The sequence below is a fragment of the Schistocerca serialis genome, chromosome 9 (genome assembly GCF_023864345.2).
Source record: "Schistocerca serialis cubense isolate TAMUIC-IGC-003099 chromosome 9, iqSchSeri2.2, whole genome shotgun sequence".
In the NCBI taxonomy this organism is placed as follows: domain Eukaryota; kingdom Metazoa; phylum Arthropoda; class Insecta; order Orthoptera; family Acrididae; genus Schistocerca; species Schistocerca serialis.
The window spans coordinates 333,022,624-333,041,760 of record NC_064646.1 but is presented as its reverse complement, the minus strand read 5'-3'; the positions used below and the strand labels follow the sequence as shown (position 1 = coordinate 333,041,760).

General features: G+C 42.2%; 1 protein-coding gene across 1 annotated transcript in view; it reads right to left on the bottom strand.

The window, feature by feature from the left end:
* LOC126419600 (tachykinin-like peptides receptor 99D) overlaps positions 1 to 19,137 on the bottom strand; it is a 263,652-nt gene that overhangs the window by 90,732 nt on the left and 153,783 nt on the right. The window contains exon 4 of the mRNA XM_050086788.1: positions 7,069 to 7,169. Coding sequence (XP_049942745.1) covers positions 7,069 to 7,169 — 101 coding nt within the window. The remainder of the gene's footprint in view (positions 1 to 7,068; positions 7,170 to 19,137) is intronic.

Here is a 19,137-nt window from a genome sequence, read left to right as displayed (position 1 = left end):
AAGGAGGCATTCGAGTGTGAGGGGAAATTTACCACCAGCTTAGCGGAACTTTGTAAATCACGCTGCGTCGCCCAAAGTCCGCCGAATAGAGTTGTAATAAAGAAGTAACAAATTAAGTCGTCATGCCCGTTGCGTCAACGATGTTGTACACTGTAAAAATTTTTTCCTTTCATCATTTCGTGTGGTATGTCAGGGTGAGAGTCTTACGTAAGTATATGATATTATGTAGTAAGTTTGCAGTAAGTCACTGACTGTTCTCATTCACAAATTATGAATGACTATAATTCAAATATTTGCAAGTACCAAGTACGCTGCCGCAGGACAGACACACAATTTTTAACTGTAAAACGTGTCATACTGCGCTAAGGTTTTTACATAACATTTAATTCTTAATGATAAGGTTACGACAGTAGTTTGAAATTCAGTTAATAACTACGCGAAATATTGAAAATCAATTTCTGGTTGCCTCTGTAAGCAGTTACATAGCCACCATGCAACATGCTGCTGTACCGCTTCAGTACCCTGCTGCTAGGGCGTTACACACTGCCTGTGAGAGACGGGAGCATGGCACGGCAGCTGTCGTGGTATTTCAGTACTGAGGGCGTTTCTCGGTAAATAAATTCCTCACTCCACGCCCGCCGTGGTAACGGAGGCACAACTCGCTGCACCGCCACAGAATGAACGAATTAATTAATTAGGGTAAAGCAGAGCAAGAAACATAGCATGAACTGCCTGAAGCAGTGAGTATTATTTACGTATAAAAACGAGCACTTCTTGTATTGATTATTGCCCTACACATGTGGAAGCAATCTGTGATTTGCACAGCAGTAAGCTGCACGCCATTCTTTCACGCGCATGGGGAGCGTTCCCAACCATAGACACTGTTGCCCAAAGAAGAGGAGGTGTACGACACATAATGTACACAATTTATGCAATAAAATTGTCTAACGAGGTAGTTTTGATCTCCCGGCTATTATGGTACAGGGAGGCACAATATTGCACGACTGTAATTAGGGCTCTTCTACGCCCAACTTCACGTGTTATTCTGAAAATAGCAAGAGACGGGAGATAATTACAGTTTTTATTCGCATCAATACAAATGAAAAAAGAAAAACAAAAAAGCTCCATAAAATATTTTAGAAACCACCTGTAGAGCTAGGCACTGTAAAATCTAAGTCAATAACAAAGTGAAATCAGACAGTACAAGGGACAACGGCCTGGATAAAATGTTCAAATGTGTGTTAAATCTTATGGGACTTAACTGGTAAGGTCATCAGTCCCTAACCTTACACACAACCTAAATTATCCTAAGGACAAACACACACACCCATGCCGGAGGGAGGACTCGAACCCCCGCCGGGACCAGCCGCACAGTCCATGACTGCAGCGCCTGAGACCGCTCGGCTAATCCCGCGCGGCCAACCGCCTGCATAAGAAATATACAATGAACACCATGAACTTACAGTTCATGCTATGATCCCGAGGGCCGCGGTGGACTAGTATAGGACGCGGAGTATTACCAGTGAGCGCAGAGCATGGAGCAGCGTACACGAATAGGGAAACAAACTGGTAGGCCAGAGTGGCAAAAGTACTGTCATCTCTTGAAAGGCAGAAGAACGCGTGGCTACTAGCCCGGACGTTCCCAATTTTAATTGTGATTTATATTTAAAATGAAGAAATGAAAAAATGTTATGTAGAAAGTTTCATGAAAAACGATGAAAGTTCATTAACAGGGGTAAATAGAAACATCGAGCAGGGCAGTACGGAACTGTAGTAAAATTGAGTAGGAGCCGGCGACACAAAATTTATGTATAAACCATAAATCGCAATGAAACTTCCCTTTTTTCTCACGAGTGCCATGCAAGTATTTAATTCAGTAGGGATATACACTATGTGATCAAAAGTATCCGGACACCTCAAAAAACATACGTTTTTCATATTAGGTGCTATGTGCTGCCACCTACTGCCAGGTACTCCATATCAGCGACCTCAGTAGACATTACACCTCGTGAGAGTGCAGAATGCAGCGCTCCCCGGAACTCACGGACTTCGAACGTGGACAGGTGATTGGGTGTCACTTGTGTCATACGTCCGTACGCTTGATTTCCACACTACACACACCATAGGTCACTGTTTCCGGTGTGATAGTTAAGAGGAGACGTGAAGGAGCAACTACGGCACAAAAGCGTGCAGGCCGACCTCGTCTGTCGACTGATAGAAACCGCCGTCAGTTGAAGAGAGTCGTAATGTGTAACAGGCAGACACCTATCAAGACCATCACACAGGAATTTCAAACTGCATCAGGATCCACTGCGAGTACTATGACACGTAGAGGTAAGATGAGAAAATTTGGATCTCCCAGTCGAGTGGCTGCTCATAAGCCATACATCACACCGGTAAATACCAGACAACGCCTCGCTTGGTGTAAGGAGCGTAAGCATTGGACGATTGAACAGTGGAAAATCGTTGTGTGGAGACACGAATCACGGTACACAATGTGGCGATCCGATGGCAGGGTGTCGGTATGGCGAATGCCCGGCGAACGTCATCTGCCAGCGTGTGTAGTGCCAACACTAAAATTCGGAGGCGGTGGTGTTATGGTGTGGTCGTGTTTACCATGGAGGGGCTTGCACCCTTTGTTGTTTTGCGTGGCACTATTACAGCACAGGCCTACATTGATGTTTTAAGCACATTCTTGCTTCCCACTGTAGAAGTGCAATTCGGGGACGGCAGTTGCATCTTTCAACACGATCGAGCAACTGTTCATAATGCACGACCTGCGGCGGAGTGGTTACAAGACCATAACATCCCTGTAATGGACTGGCCTGCACAGACTCCTTACCTGAAGCCGACAGAACACCTTTGGGATGTTTTGGAACGCTTACTTCGTGCCAGGCCTCACCGACCGACATCGATACCTCTCTTCAGTGCAGCACTCCTTGAAGAATGGGCTGACATTCACCATGAAAACTTCCAGCACCTGACTGAACGCATGCCTCCGAGAGTGGAACCTGTCATCAAGGCTAAGGATGGGCCAATCCCATACTGAATTCCAACATTGCCGATAGAGGGCGCCATCGGTCAGATGTCCGGATACTTCTGATCACATAGTGTATATGGCGACGTGGACAAGGCGCCACAGTTATTAGATAAAAGAACATACATGTGTACCACTCCTATTTAAAAGCATCTCGCTATTGAACAAAATAGAATATAGCAAAGCCTTACAGTCCACACTGTCAAAAATTATTGTGTCGATTAATAGCTAGCAGCAAAAGCACTAAAGAGACAAGTTAAAAGTGAAGTCAGTTTAAAACCTCCTAACTAAAGGTCGACAATTAATCAAGGCTTACATAAGGCAAGACCTGAGATAAATTGTACATTATGAAAGACAGGTAAATTTTAAATTAGAGAGGATGCAGATAATGATGCAACACAATAATGAGCCATACTCATAGGATAAAAAATTAAAAAGATGCAAACTTCTATTAAAAGAGGACATTTTACAGCTATAAAAAAAACTGGATGGACTTTGTAGATCTTACTATACAAGACAGGGGTATGCCATAGATTCGTTAAGCCTAATTAATGGCCACAAGAGTAATGGCGAAAAATACTGACCCAGTTAAGAAGCGTACATATGCGGCGTACAATAATCAGAAACTAGAAAAAGAAGGAAATGAGGCTAGACGGTGCTTCGAGAAAGAAAAGTTATTCGGCGGGACTGCGTGCTTAAGCGCTCGTTCGAAATGCCGAACGGATCGTGGCAATTGATGCGGATGACTTCAGTTTCTTCTAAAATGTTTGAAACCAAACACTTACGTTGAATGTGTAGAATGCTGCAATTTGTGTTTATATTTGAAATGGAATTTGTCTCCTCTGGTTTCGTGGTGCTTCAATAGTTGTGTGACTTTATGGAGCATGTAGAAGGCGGGTATAATTTTCTTAGCCATTTGCCGATCCTGTGAGATATAACTCCTACATATGGGATTCTGCAAAAAAAAAATTGTTACACTTACCATTACTAGTCGATGTTGTAGTAGTCCGGTACCGATTGTTACAAGCGGCTTTCGACTGAATTCACTGGTGAAGAACATCAACAACATTTGGCTGTTAGCCATTAGCATGTGCCATGAATTGAATGATATTCAACTGACGCTGGTAGTTTTGTTTTGAGAGAGGGACTCTAGCCACGTGATAAAGCATTGCACGAAGAGCGGTAATTTGTTCCTGCTTTGGATGAACTGAAGAGCAATGAATAATAGAACTAGTCGTGGTGGGTTTCCTAAATATATTAAAGTGAACTTTAGTGTCCTGTAACGAAATGTCTGGAACCTAGAATGGGAGTGTAAAGCCAGAGTGGTGTTATACCGTTCACTGAATCTCGTGATGCATTTTGTTGGAGACGTTTTGAAAAAGTTGCAGCTGCCCATTGGTCCCGTTATGCAAACGTATGATGTCTTCGACGTATCTGTTGTGTCATACTACTCTTTCAAGATATTGTGTGTGTGGGTTAAAAAAACTGATGTTCAATGTGATTGATGTAAATGTGAGCTGTTTTACTGGTAATTGGGGATCCCATGACTAATCTATCAGTTTTTTCATATACAGTGTCTTTGAATGCGAAGTAATTTTGGTCCAGAACAATTTTGAGCAAATGGCGGAATTCATTAATATTTTGTAAATCAAGATGAGAGAATTTTTTTTTTTGGGTAACTAGATTTTCTCCACAGCCTCGCCCTTACGTGCATCCAACACATATATTGACCATACCTACTCCTCCCATTCACTTTGTCCATTTCTTCCACCCTCTTTATCTTTCTCCCCTTCTCCTTTGATTATATCCTCTACCCCTCTCTCTTTCCATCTCTTTCTCCCTCTCTTCCTTTTCCACCCACCCACTAGACTTGAACTCCTCCCACCTGCCTCAGGCATCTCCCACTCCTCCCTTCAGTCTGTCCATTTCCTGCTCCACGTCACTCCATCCATCCACCCTCTAACCGTTTCAGACTGTCCCGTGCCATGCCAGATGGTGCATGTAGTCCTGCAATACAGTTCAACAAAGCAAGCTATTACTAGTCCCACAACACATCTGTGATACAGGGAAGCCTGTAAATCATGGACTTCAAAATTATTTATTTGCTCATGATACACAGACTGTCACACAAAGCAGCTCCATAAGGCAGGCTGATATTTCGCAAACTTGTAGGAAAGCCTACATACTAGGGCCTAGAAAGACATTGCTTGCCCCTTATACACAGCAGGTTGATTTGGCAGATGGATACTGTTCCCACCCAACTCGCCTGTTGTACAGGGCACCCTATCCGCTTGGGGCTAGTAAAAAGACGTTTTTGCCCGTATCTCCACTCCAATTGGAGCTAGGAGGTCTTAAAACACACAGCGATAATTCTCATGATGCTTGCTGTTTCTGTGCCAATTGATACAAGACATTGGGAGGAAATTCTGGACATAGAGTATCGTCCCTGCTGCATATATATATATATATATATATATATATATATATATATATATATATATATATATATATATATGTGTGTATATATATATCAGACCAACAATGCACATCTGCACTTGCATCCTCATGGGATCTGCATACTGGTTTTCTTTTGTTGGAAAATTCTCATGAATTTCTAATAATAATTGCCTGAAACTCCACTAAAATAAAGATCTCACATTGCCAGCATTGACAAGAAATACTGCAGTCACTACATATTTTGGGTTTTCATAATTTTCGCTATGTTCACAGAAAATGATGTCAGTCCCTTTGTGCTGCTGCAGGTCTGGCCCTGATCTTCAGCCAAGAATCTGTACTCCCTTACCAAGCAGAAAGGAGCTGGTCTAACACCCAGTCCCAAGGGTTTAGTCGCCGATTCTGAACACTTAAACACTGCAGCAGTCAGTATGCGATCCATCCATCTGTAATTCCCTTAAGGACACCTCCTTTCTAAGATGCACAACATAACCACAACAGTACTTTACCATATGTTTGTGGAAAAAGATAACCCATGATTACTTGCAGATTCTGCATTCAGTTTTATATAATGAATTATTCTTTTACACACTATATATACTTTTAGGTTTCAGACTGTGTTATTAATGGTTTTACAACGAAGACATGTAGTTGCTGATAAATGTTATAGTGGTTGCAGGTACATGATAACTGTGAGTATGAAACTGAAGAATTATTTGCAGGTTATAAGGCATACTGTGTGCAAAATACATGAACATATATCATGAAAATGGTAATGTTCTTCACCTACCTGCTGCAACAAGTTACGTGAGTTATAGAAAAGCGAAACAGAACCCTTGTGGAACTGGAACACAATCCTTTCCCGAACTAGTAAGGATTCTTTTTCGTGCTTCGAGACAAAATTTCGCTAGCACAGTGGCTAAATGGTTAGTTAATAGCTCAAAATACCAACCAAACTCCGACACAAGGTTCGACAAAATGTGTCTGCCTCAGCTGAACCCGTGTGAAACAGACTGCTACCACTAATCCAACTGCTTATGGCATTTGTTACGCAACGAAGATGCTAATTAGTGTATTGCAACTGAATTATCTATTGTCCAACTCCACGTTTGTAGAGAGAACCCTGACCCATAGGCACTACTTCATAGTACAATCGGGATACCCCACCGACAGCATCATTGCGGCACCTACCAATGCACGGCTCGGCCGCAGGCGTTTAGTCCAGATTAGTCGACTCCTGCTGTGCTGTTAATCTCCCCTTCTGGAGGGCTGTCAGGCTGACCGTTACTAAGTTCTCCCACTCGTTCTCATAGCTCACACAAAATCACGAAACGTGCAAACAGTTCCGTAAAATAACAACTGCTGCTGTTCAATCATCGGGACACAACAATGGAGGTAATGTACTTCTTTCTTGTTAGTTTGTGAGTATAAACGTTGAAACGTGGTTCAAGTTTTGTAGTGAAACAACTTAGTGATTTCTGTAGTTGTCTACTGGTTATAGGCGTCACTTCAATCAAGGCTCAAATATTTTATGTGATGTCGTAAGAAGATACATTAGAGAAACCAGCATAGCTCACCCATTGATCTGTGGATAGATGTCCTGCAGTAGGTTGTAGGTCTGCAAGGGCAGCCAGCAGAGTGCGAAGAGGGCCACCACTATCACCAGCATCTTGATGACCTGCACACGACCAGAAAGAGACAAAATGTCATAAAAAACACTGAATATTGTTGTTGCCATAATTCTTAAGAGACTTTCAAAAGAAAGGATGAACAAAAATCCATTTACTTATGTTTGTGAACAGTTGTAAGATACGTACCGTACCGTTAAGATTGACGTAATAGCGAATACTTGTTTCACCCTAATGTGCGTACACTGGGTCCAATGGACGCTGAGAAAGACTCAACTTTTAATTGCTGTATGAAAGGTCTGAACCTGGGCCCCCACTCACTAGGTATGCTCTCTTGCAATGTTCCGTAACTCTCTACAGATACTATCAGAAATGTATGCCATTAGTTTAATGTGACACTCACATTTTCTTCTTTATACCAAACATTTACATAACCTGGGACAGGGGATACTATGATTAAATTAGTTTCATATGTAATCAATTAAATTTTATTGGAATTCAGAGAATACCTCATTAGTTCACAGACACATCGTCATGAGAGCAGAAAATACATTGTTACCGTTTGCAAGACTGTGCAGATGTCAGATAAAGTGCTCCTGTTTCGTGTAAGAGAGCCAAACATTGCAGTAGATGTTATGAGTGTGTGAAGCTGTGTAGAAATGTTGTAGGTGTGTGCTGTACAGTGCTGTTGTCTTTGATATTAGGTACTTATTCGGAAGAAAAGTAAGGGTAATTTGAAATATTAAACAACAACAAGAACAACAGCTATATTCCTACAGTCCATAGAAGAAAAATGTGCTGAGGCTATTGCTTCATATTATTCTATTTCGTATAGAATTTCGGAATCTACACCTAAAAAGAAAAAAAAAAACGCGCAGAAAGAAAATAGCTACATTTTTCAAGCGGTAATTTTGAATCAATTGTTATTCAATGGATAGCTGAAGATGACGATTTCCTTTAATATGTAATTACTGCTTTGACGAAAACAATGAAACTGTTTTTACAGGCAGTGGCATCCAACTCTTTCGATGAAGAACAAAGTGGTGGTGATGGTGCTAACGTAGGTAATAATACCCTGGACAAATAAGCAGTGAGACTGCTAACGTGTAAATTGCTCCATATGGTATGCATAAAAATCCCTGTGCAAAATGAAACACCTGCACACAATTTGATGAAATTTATACAATTGTTAGTAATTGGCTTAATCACTTACATCCCAAAATGCTTTGGATCTGTCTATTCCTCTAGCCTGTGGCAAAAACTGTGAGATGCACAAACATAGAAGAAAAAGAATTTCTGTACCAAGAAAAATAAACTAGAATGACGTACGGAAAGTTTTCCGATCCATTCTACAGAGATACAAGGTCTATGAGTTGGTTTGAGGCAATAAGGAGTTTCGTCAGATGTGATGACAAAAGGACAAGAGAGGCTAGGTTACAAATTGATAAGCTTGCAGCTAGAATGAGATTTTCACTCTGCAGCGGAGTGTGCGCTGATATGAAACTTCCTGGCAGATTAAAACTGTGTGCCCGACCGAGACTCGAACTCGGGACCTTTGCCTTTCGCGGGCAAGTGCTCTACCAACTGAGCTACCGAAGCACGACTCACGCCCGGTACTCACAGCTTTACTTCTGCCAGCACCTTGTCTCCTACCTTCCAAACTTTACAGAAGCTCTCCTGCGAACCTTGCAGAACTAGCACTCCTGAAAGAAAGGATATTGCGGAGACATGGCTTAGCCACAGCCTGGGGGATACTTCCAGAATGGGATTTTCACTCTGCAGCGGAGTGTGCGCTGATATGAAACTTCCTGGCAGATTAAAACTCGGTCGGGCACACAGTTTTAATCTGCCAGGAAGTTTCAAGTTGCACATATGGAAAATATTAATATGATAGTGCAGGAAAGTAATCATAGCAAAAATTTTAAATTTAAGTCTATTTGCACGTACAAAAGAACTGATAGTGGTGCAATCCTCCCTAATGCTATGCGCCATAATAAATCAGAAGCAGAAGCCTGAGACTGTGAAATTTGATAACCAAATTAACGTTGATGAGCATGTTATGGATCAGCTAGTGCGGGACTATACACGCGAAAGACAAGCTGAACGTTGGCCCCTGGCTCTCTGGCCCAACATACGGTATGCACTTTAAAGGCCTTTATCTTCACAAGACACAATAAATCACCCATCACGAAGGATTTTTGCAAAGTAGGAACCTCTTACAACTGATTACGATCGTATAATCTGCTAACCCTTTTCTACAGAGATTCATATACCTGTATGTGGAGAAGTTCACTGCTATCTGTCAAACACAAAACAGCAGTAGCTAAAGCATCATCATGTGGGTTTTCAGAAGATAAGGTGTTCACTTTGTCCTGCTTTAAAGGACAGAAGAAAAAGGCAGAGTGAGGTAACTACACAAAACAGATCGGCCAGGACCATAGCAGGATGGTGTGCGACAAAGGTAAAAAATAATGTTTTGTTTCTTTATAATTCATTGTTTGTCAGTACCACAATCACAGATTTGTGATCAGTTTGTGATAAATAATTCTGGTTTCCACGTTGTGAACCGTCTCAATTAAGATACGGAAAGGAACATCATGTATTTTGTGCAATATTCTTTCCACATACCACGCACAAAAGAGACTTCAACCATTTAGTGACACGTCCTGATATAAGCGATTTCCATTTTGTTGCACTTTTTTTTGCTGCAAAATGCTCACATTAGAATTATAGCTTTAGTCAGTGCAGCAGAGAATGTTAGCAGTAGAGGCAGTCGGCACGTGCTTCAAACTTTAAGATACTCGTGGGCCTGGCAACTGCTCGGAAGTGGGGCAGAGAGTAATTCGTGGGCTGAGCCCAGGTGCTAACGAACGAGGCGACTACGTCATGGAGGCAGTTGGAGGGAAATAGGTGAAGTGAGATACTGAATTATTCACGACTGCACCCATGACAAATTCGCATTTAATGAATACATTATTTAGTCATCGCCGGCCGCAGTGGCCGAGCTGTTCTAGGCGCTCCGTCTGGAACCGCACGACCGCTACGGGTGCAGGTTCATATCCTGCCTCGGACATGGTAGTGTGTGATAGATTAGTTAGCTTTAAGTAGTTCTAAGTTCTAGGGGACTGATGACCTCAGATGTTAAGTCCCATAGTGCTCAGAGCCATTTCAACCATTTGAACCATTTCGTCATCATAATACTTTGGTCTTCGCAGATTCTTGCTCTCCTGTTTAAAAAGATCATAATACGAGATAATGGTCACACGTCTCATCCGTTGAGAGCAGTCTGATATATGTTTCCTTCGTTTTCCTACCTCAGGACTAGGAGTTCCTTGAAATATGGTTGAAAAAATTTGCAGCACAGAGAGAATCTCTGTTTTGTTATCGGTATTGCATAATAAATATTAATAATAAAACCACTGAATTACATTGTTCCTGTGGATGACTGACGATCTTCACAGAAGGTGTCATTCATTTAGCACCTAGTCCAGATTTGATAACTAAATCAATCGGTCAGATAATAGTATGTCAAGGTTTGTTCAGGGGATGAGCAAAAATGTGGAAACAGTACAAACACGATACATTATTATGCCTAATACGGTGTAGGAAGCATGTTGGCATTCGAAAAATTCTCATGTCGTCTCGGAATGGAGAAATACAGATCCTGTAGGGATTTCGAGGGAATATTATGCCATTATTCCTTCAAAATAGTTGTAAGTTACCGTAACTATGATTAAGGTGGATAGCGATCACGCACCTTGCTCTCCGAAGTAGACCACAAAGACTCAGTAACACTGAAATCTGGTACTATGGTAAACAAGGGAGATGTGACAATTCATCCTCGTTCTCACGAAATCAGTACTAGACGATGCAAGCTTTGTGAACAAGAGCGTTGTCCTCTTGTGTCATGGTATCAATGGTGTGCAACAAACATTGTGACATGGGACGGATCTGATTTGCCAAAAGAGCCATATAAGCCACGGTAGTTATGCTACTTTACAGGGAACCACGGCACCTATAGTGTACCATGACTTGTCTGCTGAAATCATCACTGAATCCCTATCTTGTTTCACTCTTGGGATGTAAAATCGGCCACAAGCTGGACAAAGAGTACAAGACTTATCTGATGGAACGTCTTTTTTCCATTGATCCATAGTCTACTTTTGATGACTTGGGCTCTACGTTTTCCTCTTACGGTCATTTGCATGTAACGGATGCTTCTCGCCTCTGGGGTAAGTAACTGTGCTGAAATACATACTTTGCGATAACAACTGTTTCTTTATTTACATGAACTATACTAAGAAGGGCTTTTGTGGACGATATCCACACAACTTGATAACAAGTGAAATGTCGATCCTTGACAGTGCCTAACAGGTACTCCGTGGGGCCAAGTCCGTAAACCTACAAGTGTCAAGGAGCAGCGAGGATAAACAACGGCGTGGTTTCACGGGGATGGGAGCTGGCAGGCAGTCAACTGATTAGCAGAAAGGTATCATAACGACACATTTCCACGAGGTGTTGTTCTTGTGGGCATTGACTTGCAGGGTCTGGGAAGCGGTACCCCGGGACTAGCTGACGGAAGTCCAGCGTCGAACAGAGCGAGGGCGTGACAAACATTGCGATGGGCTGCAACAGCAGCGACAAGCGGTGAGTCCGTTATGGAAACTCACGGAAGCTGACGGTCGGTCTGGGACCGGAGCGTAGCTTGCTCCCAAGGAACAAAGCGGCGACTTAAGCACACGTCCGCGGAAGATTACATGCACGGTGTCACGTGGACGCTAACACGTGCCTGTCCAGTGTACTGCGACCTACGCACCACGTCTCGGCGTGGCTAGCGCCACCACACGCGACTCCTGGAGGCTTTGTGGCAAACAGCTCAGACTCTTCTATTGACAAACAACCTCGAAGAATGAAACTACGATGAAATTAGACCATTAGCTTCTTACAGGCGTTGATAAATATCAACGAGGACAGTTAAAAAATGTGTGCCAGGGGCCAGAACTCGGACCCTGGACCTCCTGCTTACATGGGAGACGCCCTATCCGACTGAGCCACCGAGGGCACATAGGATATTGCGACTGCAGGGATTTATCTCTGGGACACTCCCCGTGAGACCCACACTTTCCATCTTTGTGTCCACACTCTCCATTTGTAGTGCACCTGCCCACCATACTCATTACTCGCGGTAGTCAATCTAATTAGATAGTAATGTGTATGGAGGGCAGGGGCACTACAAGTGTAGTGAATGGACAGAAAACGGGAAAGTGTGGGTCCACGGGGAGCGTATCAGAGATAAATCCGTGCAGTCGCACTATTCTCTGTGTCCTCGGTGGCTCAGTCGGATAGAGCGTCTACCATGTAATCAGTAGGTCCAGCGTTCGAGTCCCGGTCTTCTAGCACACATTTTTCAACTGTTCCCGTTGATATTTGTCAACGCTTGTAAGCAGCTAAAGGTCTGATTTCATTGTAATTTTATTCTTCGAGAGCTGCAAGATCACCAATGTTATCTGTACAGATACTGGCTTCATATTCATATAACAACCTCTAAGGTGAGGTACGTAGGAGCCGTATCTGCTCCGTGAAGCATTTCCGTGAGTATGGTGGCCGCATTTGCAGGGGCGCAGCTTTTCGTAAACTGTAGTGATCCAGAATTCATTATGAAAGTCCCTACTGGTTCTACCATCCGCAACGATACCAAGGAATAGTGTGTTAATAAGAATTTTTATTACAAATAATATGTAAGGTATTCAAAATTGTGTCTACAGAACATGCTGTTTTTGTGTCATGAGCAAAACGGTAACAACTACGCAACGAAGTGCTTCTTTGGTCCTTCAATAACTCAAAACAAAAATCAGTCGAATAGTTCCGTCTCCCGGTTGGCGACTCTCCTTTCAAAGAAGATACCTGTAGCACCGAGTTCGTGGCCTTTACACTTTAAGAATAAAAATAACAGTTATATGATTTGTAATTTAGAAAATTTCGATTGTGTATATACGCAGCAGTCGCAAATTTCTACATGGACAACATTGAGGAGCAGGCTCTGCAAACTGCAACATTAGGGCCATCTTGCTTTCTATGATACGTTGATGAATCCTTCCTGATATGGCCTTATGGTGAAGATACACTACAACAGTTCGTCGATCATATGAATGGTGCCCACCCCAACATTAAATATACTTTGGAGTTGGAGAAGCACAACAAGCTACCATTCTTGGATGTTTTGGTTGAGCGGCAGGCAGGAGGCCAGCTTGGTACTTGAACGCCAATAGTTTCCACCACCCTGTACCCGAGAAGGCTGTCCTGAGCACGTTGGTTCATACAGCCAAGTTTATCTCTGACGACGACCACCTGCAGTAAAATTGCAGAACTTAAAACATGTTTTCGGGGAAAATGGATACAGCAAAAGAGATATCGCAAACGCTTTCAAGGGCCGCCGACAGAAGACACGTGGTGAATCATCTTCTACTGAAGTCAAACGGACTGTATTCCTGCCATACTGTGGAGCAACTAGCAGTAAGTTAGGGCGTCTGCGGTAGAAACATGGGCTGTGTTCCGGCCCGCCCCCAAGATACGAGATATGTTGCGCCCTGTTAAAGACGACATTGCTCTTCGAGTTTTCGGTGTGTATGGTGTACCCTGTGAATGTGGCAGCATGTGTATCGGACAAGCAATTCGCACGATTGCGGAGTGTTGTACTGAGCACGAGCGCCATATAAAACAAAGGAAGCTTGACAAGTCAGCCATAGCGGAGCATTGCCTATAAAACGGACATAAAATACAATTCGAAAATACAAATGTGTTGCGTCATGCATCTACATATTGGGACTCCTTTACAAAGGAAGCGGCCGAGATCCGTTTAAACAACAATTTCAACAGAGACCAGGGATACGCACTCAGCAGGGCACGGGGGCGGTCGTTGGACATCGAAAGAAAGTAAAGACGGATGCGCGACGCGGGAGCAGCAGCTTCAAACGTGGCGCCTGCCCCTGGCGCCACCTGACGTCACCGGTGCTGCCACGGGCAACAGCTCCGCTAGCCGCCCGGGTCAACTTAGGCGCGCGCGCCATGTGGGGTCGATCTGATTGGCTGCTGATGATGTCATCATGCCTATATAAGCGACAAACCGTAGCAGCCCCGGCATTCAGTGAACTCCTGACGACGATAGCGGACATGGCCATCGAAAGCTCGAGGATGTTGTTCTAATTGATGTGGCTGGAAAATCGAGAACGTTTTATTCATGAATGCCGTCAGGAAAGACTCCGAGGACACAGTAATGTGATTTATAAATAATTTCCTAAACTGATATTTTCTTTATACAGGTCAGAGATAATGAAGTTTAACGCCTCTTAAGTTGTCGGTTTCACGCTAAACATGATCGCTCAACGTTTGCCTTAAGGTACGTGTTGTATTAACATGAACAGGCAATGTTGTGGAGGGAACAATTTTATTGAATGAGAAATTATTCACTGTCTTGAAATTCACGATACAACAGATTTGATTACCACAGCAACTCTGAAGAGAAGGCTTTATAATTTTTGAGCACACTGCGCTGCGCTTGCTATGCACACGAAACAGAAATTAATCTTGCCCACGCTTGCCTCTAAATCACAAAGCGTGATGACGTCGCCGAAGTTGTTGCTAAAAAGTGGTGACTATCTCTGGTGCCCTGAATTTTGTTGGGTCAATTCTAGTGCCCGAGTCCACCCGTCAGCGTTGACCAGTGACGTTCTTTGTAATGTCATGAGCTTACGATACGATAGATACAAGGGGCCTGTTATATATACAATCTTAGTAACTAACGTAAAATATGCTATTTATTAAATGTATGACGCGATTTGCGTGACTGTGGTTAGGCAGGATTCTGAGAGGACAGCTTAAGTTGTCTACCTATTTCCTAACATGGCATGTTTTCAGAAGGTGGAGTTTGGCGGGAACCTAAGACCACAGCCTACAATGCTGCGAGTGAAACGATTTGCAATCGTGTTTGTAATTCAGGTTATCACCAAAATTTAGTTGGTTTTGTCGGAATGTGACACTATTTGCTAGGGTATAGTTGGGCAGCGGCTTAATAAGACAGTTATATAGATCAGTTATAGTCATGTGTCTTTGCATTAAAGTGTGTATTCTTATTAGTTTTAGGATTTATTTTGTTGGCTCTTGTCTCTCTACCTGAGCCTTATAGGTCGTGTCTGGTTGTTAATTCCAATGTTTGTTAGTTTTCGCGTTTTCTTAGTAGCATAAAGAGCGATACCGAAAATATAAATCTTTAGCGAAATAATTCACAACCATCAAAAATCAAGAAAAACAACGGAACGTGGAATCAACAATTACACATGATGATTCTCAAATAATGCATAGCAAGCAACTACTGCGTAGTGCAGAAAGTAACAGCAGAAACAGAAATCCACATACTGTTGCCAAAATGTGAAAAGTAATGAACCATTGACTCGGGAACTATAAGTGGCTTATATACACCAATTATAGTTATTGAATCCAGAGCGGCACAGAAAAATGAGTCGTATATTGAAGAATTGCACACACCTACTGCAAAAGCGCTGAAAATATTTTTTATTTCTTAAAGTAGTGCAGAGAGCAAAAACATAAATCCTTCAACAAACCACTTAACACACTTCCTGTATATCCTTATAAAATTTTCGTATGTGGTATCGATCTAATTGTCGATTCTACGTTCATTTATCATGTATCTTCGTCAGGTGTGCGTTGTTAATTCCACAAGATTTAACTGTATGCTATCGCTTCCTCTGCTGCTGCTCTAAATAACAATCCTAGGAATCTGTAACTAGAATTGACCTCAGTATCAAACATAGTAGACTGGTAATGTTATGGAATAGTGGGAATTCTTGATAATAAGTACTGAATATAAGGGGCTACAGCGAGAAATTGGAGGTTTCGGAAGGGAACAAACTAAAACCTAACACAACAACCGATAAATGAACTAATTGGTAACATATAGGAAACGAAGGAAGGACATAAGCAGGAAATGAGGTGAAAGCAACACAGAATTCCTTTGGATTCAGCAACTAGAATTGACGTATGTAGCTCAATTCTAGCTACAGATCCCAAGATTTGCTACATTCTCATGAATTTTGGTTACATGTGTAGGAGTTATGTGTTTCTTTCTCGTTATTTCCCGCTTATGTCCTTCTTACGTTTCGGTATGTTACCGTTCATTTTATTTTACGGTTGTTGTGCTAGAGTCATCTATGGACTCTTCACTTACTCGCGTAAGTCCGCATCTCGTGGTCGTGCGGTAGCGTTCTCGCTTCCCACGCCCGGGTTCCCAGGTTCGATTCCCGGCGGGGTCAGGGATTTTCTCTGCCTCGTGATGGCTGGGTGTTGTGTGCTGTCCTTAGGTTAGTTAGGTTTAAGTAGTTCTAAGTTCTAGGGGACTTATGGCCACAGCAGTTGAGTCCCATAGTGCTCAGAGCCATTTGAACCATTTTACTCGCGTAAACTACGATAGTAATTTATTTCACCTAAGCAAGTCTGATGTTGTCTGCTGTTTCTTTCCCATTACCTAAATTTCTTTGCGATATAATTCATGGCTATGTAATTAATATCGTGAACAGTGGTGGTATTTTATCGTATACATGCATGACTGTGAGAAAAGAAGGGAGTCGTCATTACGTCACAAACTCGAAGCTGACTTCCGTCAGCATACTCCAAAACGTTGGATTCACCGCATTTATACCCCCATGCTTCACTGTGTTGGTACTTCTCCATGACATTACTGTGAAGTATCCGAGCCATTGCGACCGTGTTGGGACCTTGATTGTGTAGAGACCTAGCTTGGGACATTTAAGGGTGCACTAAATGATCTGATCGTAATCAAAAGTGTAAGGAAATCATATTTCAGTCGGTACTGGAGCTGTTTATGTAATATTTTATTTTGCACACATGAACTAAGGTCGCACTATTTACTTTCATTGCAGTATTTTTTTATTTTTTGTCAATAGACTTGTGTCTGGTTTGATGTAGTCCACCGTGAATTCTTTTCCTGTGACAACCCTTCATCTCAGAGTAGCACTTGTAACCTACGTCCTAAGTTATTTGATAGATTTATTCCAATGTCTGTCTTCCTCTACAGTTTTGCCCTCAACAGTACATTTTCACAAAGTCCATGTTTCACTACCATAGAATGCTGTGCTCCATACGTACATTCTCAGAAATTTCTTCCTCGAATTAAGGCCAATGTTTTATACTAGCACACTTATCTTGGCCAGGAATGAACTTTTTACCAGTGCTTCCTTTTGACTTCCTCCTTGCTTCGTACGTCATTGGTTATCTTACTGCATAGGTAGTAGAGTTCCTTAACTTTATCTACTTCGTGACCATCAATCCTGATGTTAAAACTTCTCGCTGTTCTCATTTCTGCTTCATCTCACTACCTTCGTCTTTCTGCGATTTACTCTCATATTCTGTACCCAGCAGGTCACCTTCTTCACTTTCACTCAGAATGGCAATGTCACAAGCGAATCGTGTCATTGATATCCTTTCACCCTGAATTTTAATTCCACTCCTGAACCTTTCTTTCTTTTCCATCATTGCTTCTTCGATGTACAGATTGAACATTAAGGGAGAAAAACTACGTCCCCGTCTTACACCCTTTTTAATCTTTAATCCGAGCACTTCGTTCTTAGTCGTCCACTCTTATTATTCCATGTTGTCTCTTGTATATAATATATACTACCCGTCTCTTCCGATAGCATACCCCTACATTTCTCAGAATTTCGATTATCTTGAACTATTTTACATTGGATAATGCTTTTTCCAGACCAACAAACCCTATGAACATGTCTTGATTTTTGCTTAGTATTGTTCCGTTATCAACGGCAATTTCATAATTGCCTCACTGGTGCCTTTACCTTTCCTAAAGCCAAATTGGTCATCATCTAACACATCTTCAGTTTTCTTTTATTTCTGTCATTTGACTTTAGATTTCTTTTACATTAATCAATGTGTGTTCCTGCTGTTCTTTCATGCGTTTTTCATTGGCATCGAAATCGTAAATGCTCCGACATCCGAGCCACACTGCTTCAACTCTCCAGTCCCCGTACAACAAAAGGCTACGTAACCACGACGATGTTGTTGCAGCACCTCATTCCCTAAACTCCTCCCATCGATAATTACTCATTGTTCACATTTAGTTCCTCTTTAAAAAAGGTTCTGTCTGGATTGTATGAACATGCGTGCGTGCGTGCGTGCGTGCGCGCGCGCGCGCGCGCGCGTGTGTGTGTGTGTGTGTGTGTGTGTGTGTATGTGTGTGTGTCTGTGTCTGTGTGTGTGGGTGTGTGATGTGAGTGTGCTTGTATGTGTGTGTGCTTTGCTTCCTGTGTGAAGAAGTCTTTCGCTGAAAAGTTTATGTGAACACTCTGCCTGCTTCTCAGCGTGTGATAAGCAATCTGTTAGTTCGCAGCACTGTTATTCTCTCAAGAAGTTTGTTGTAAACAATCCACTGTTCTTAAAGAGGAACAATGATGTACATAATTAGAATACCAGAAGAAATAAATGATATTTATTTCGCCACATTAGTGTTGTCAGTAACACAGACAAGGGTCCCAATACTACAACCAAAAGTCTTGATCACATAACCGTTGAAATAAAATACCTGATAATTAGCAAAGTAAAAACTGAATTACATTACATTAAATTTACTGGAAACGTTTCTCGTTGACAACTCCTTCTGTTCCGCAGAAGACTGTCTACTACTGGAATGTGCAAATAGTGATTCGTAGGATTACTAGCATCCGTCTGTCTGTAATTAAATTTTAAAAAAGCAGTGATCAGAGTGGGGAATTTTTACGGAAAAAAAGCTGATGAGCTGATGTTAATATAAAATGAATCGTTGCACATCATTACAATTTATCGTACAAATGGTACATGCGACATGAATCTAACTGTTGGTATAACACAAAGCGTTCTATAGGCCTAGGCATGTATATTTAGAAAACCTCATGAATTTCGATTGAATCAAGCAGATTATCAAAGAAGACGCAC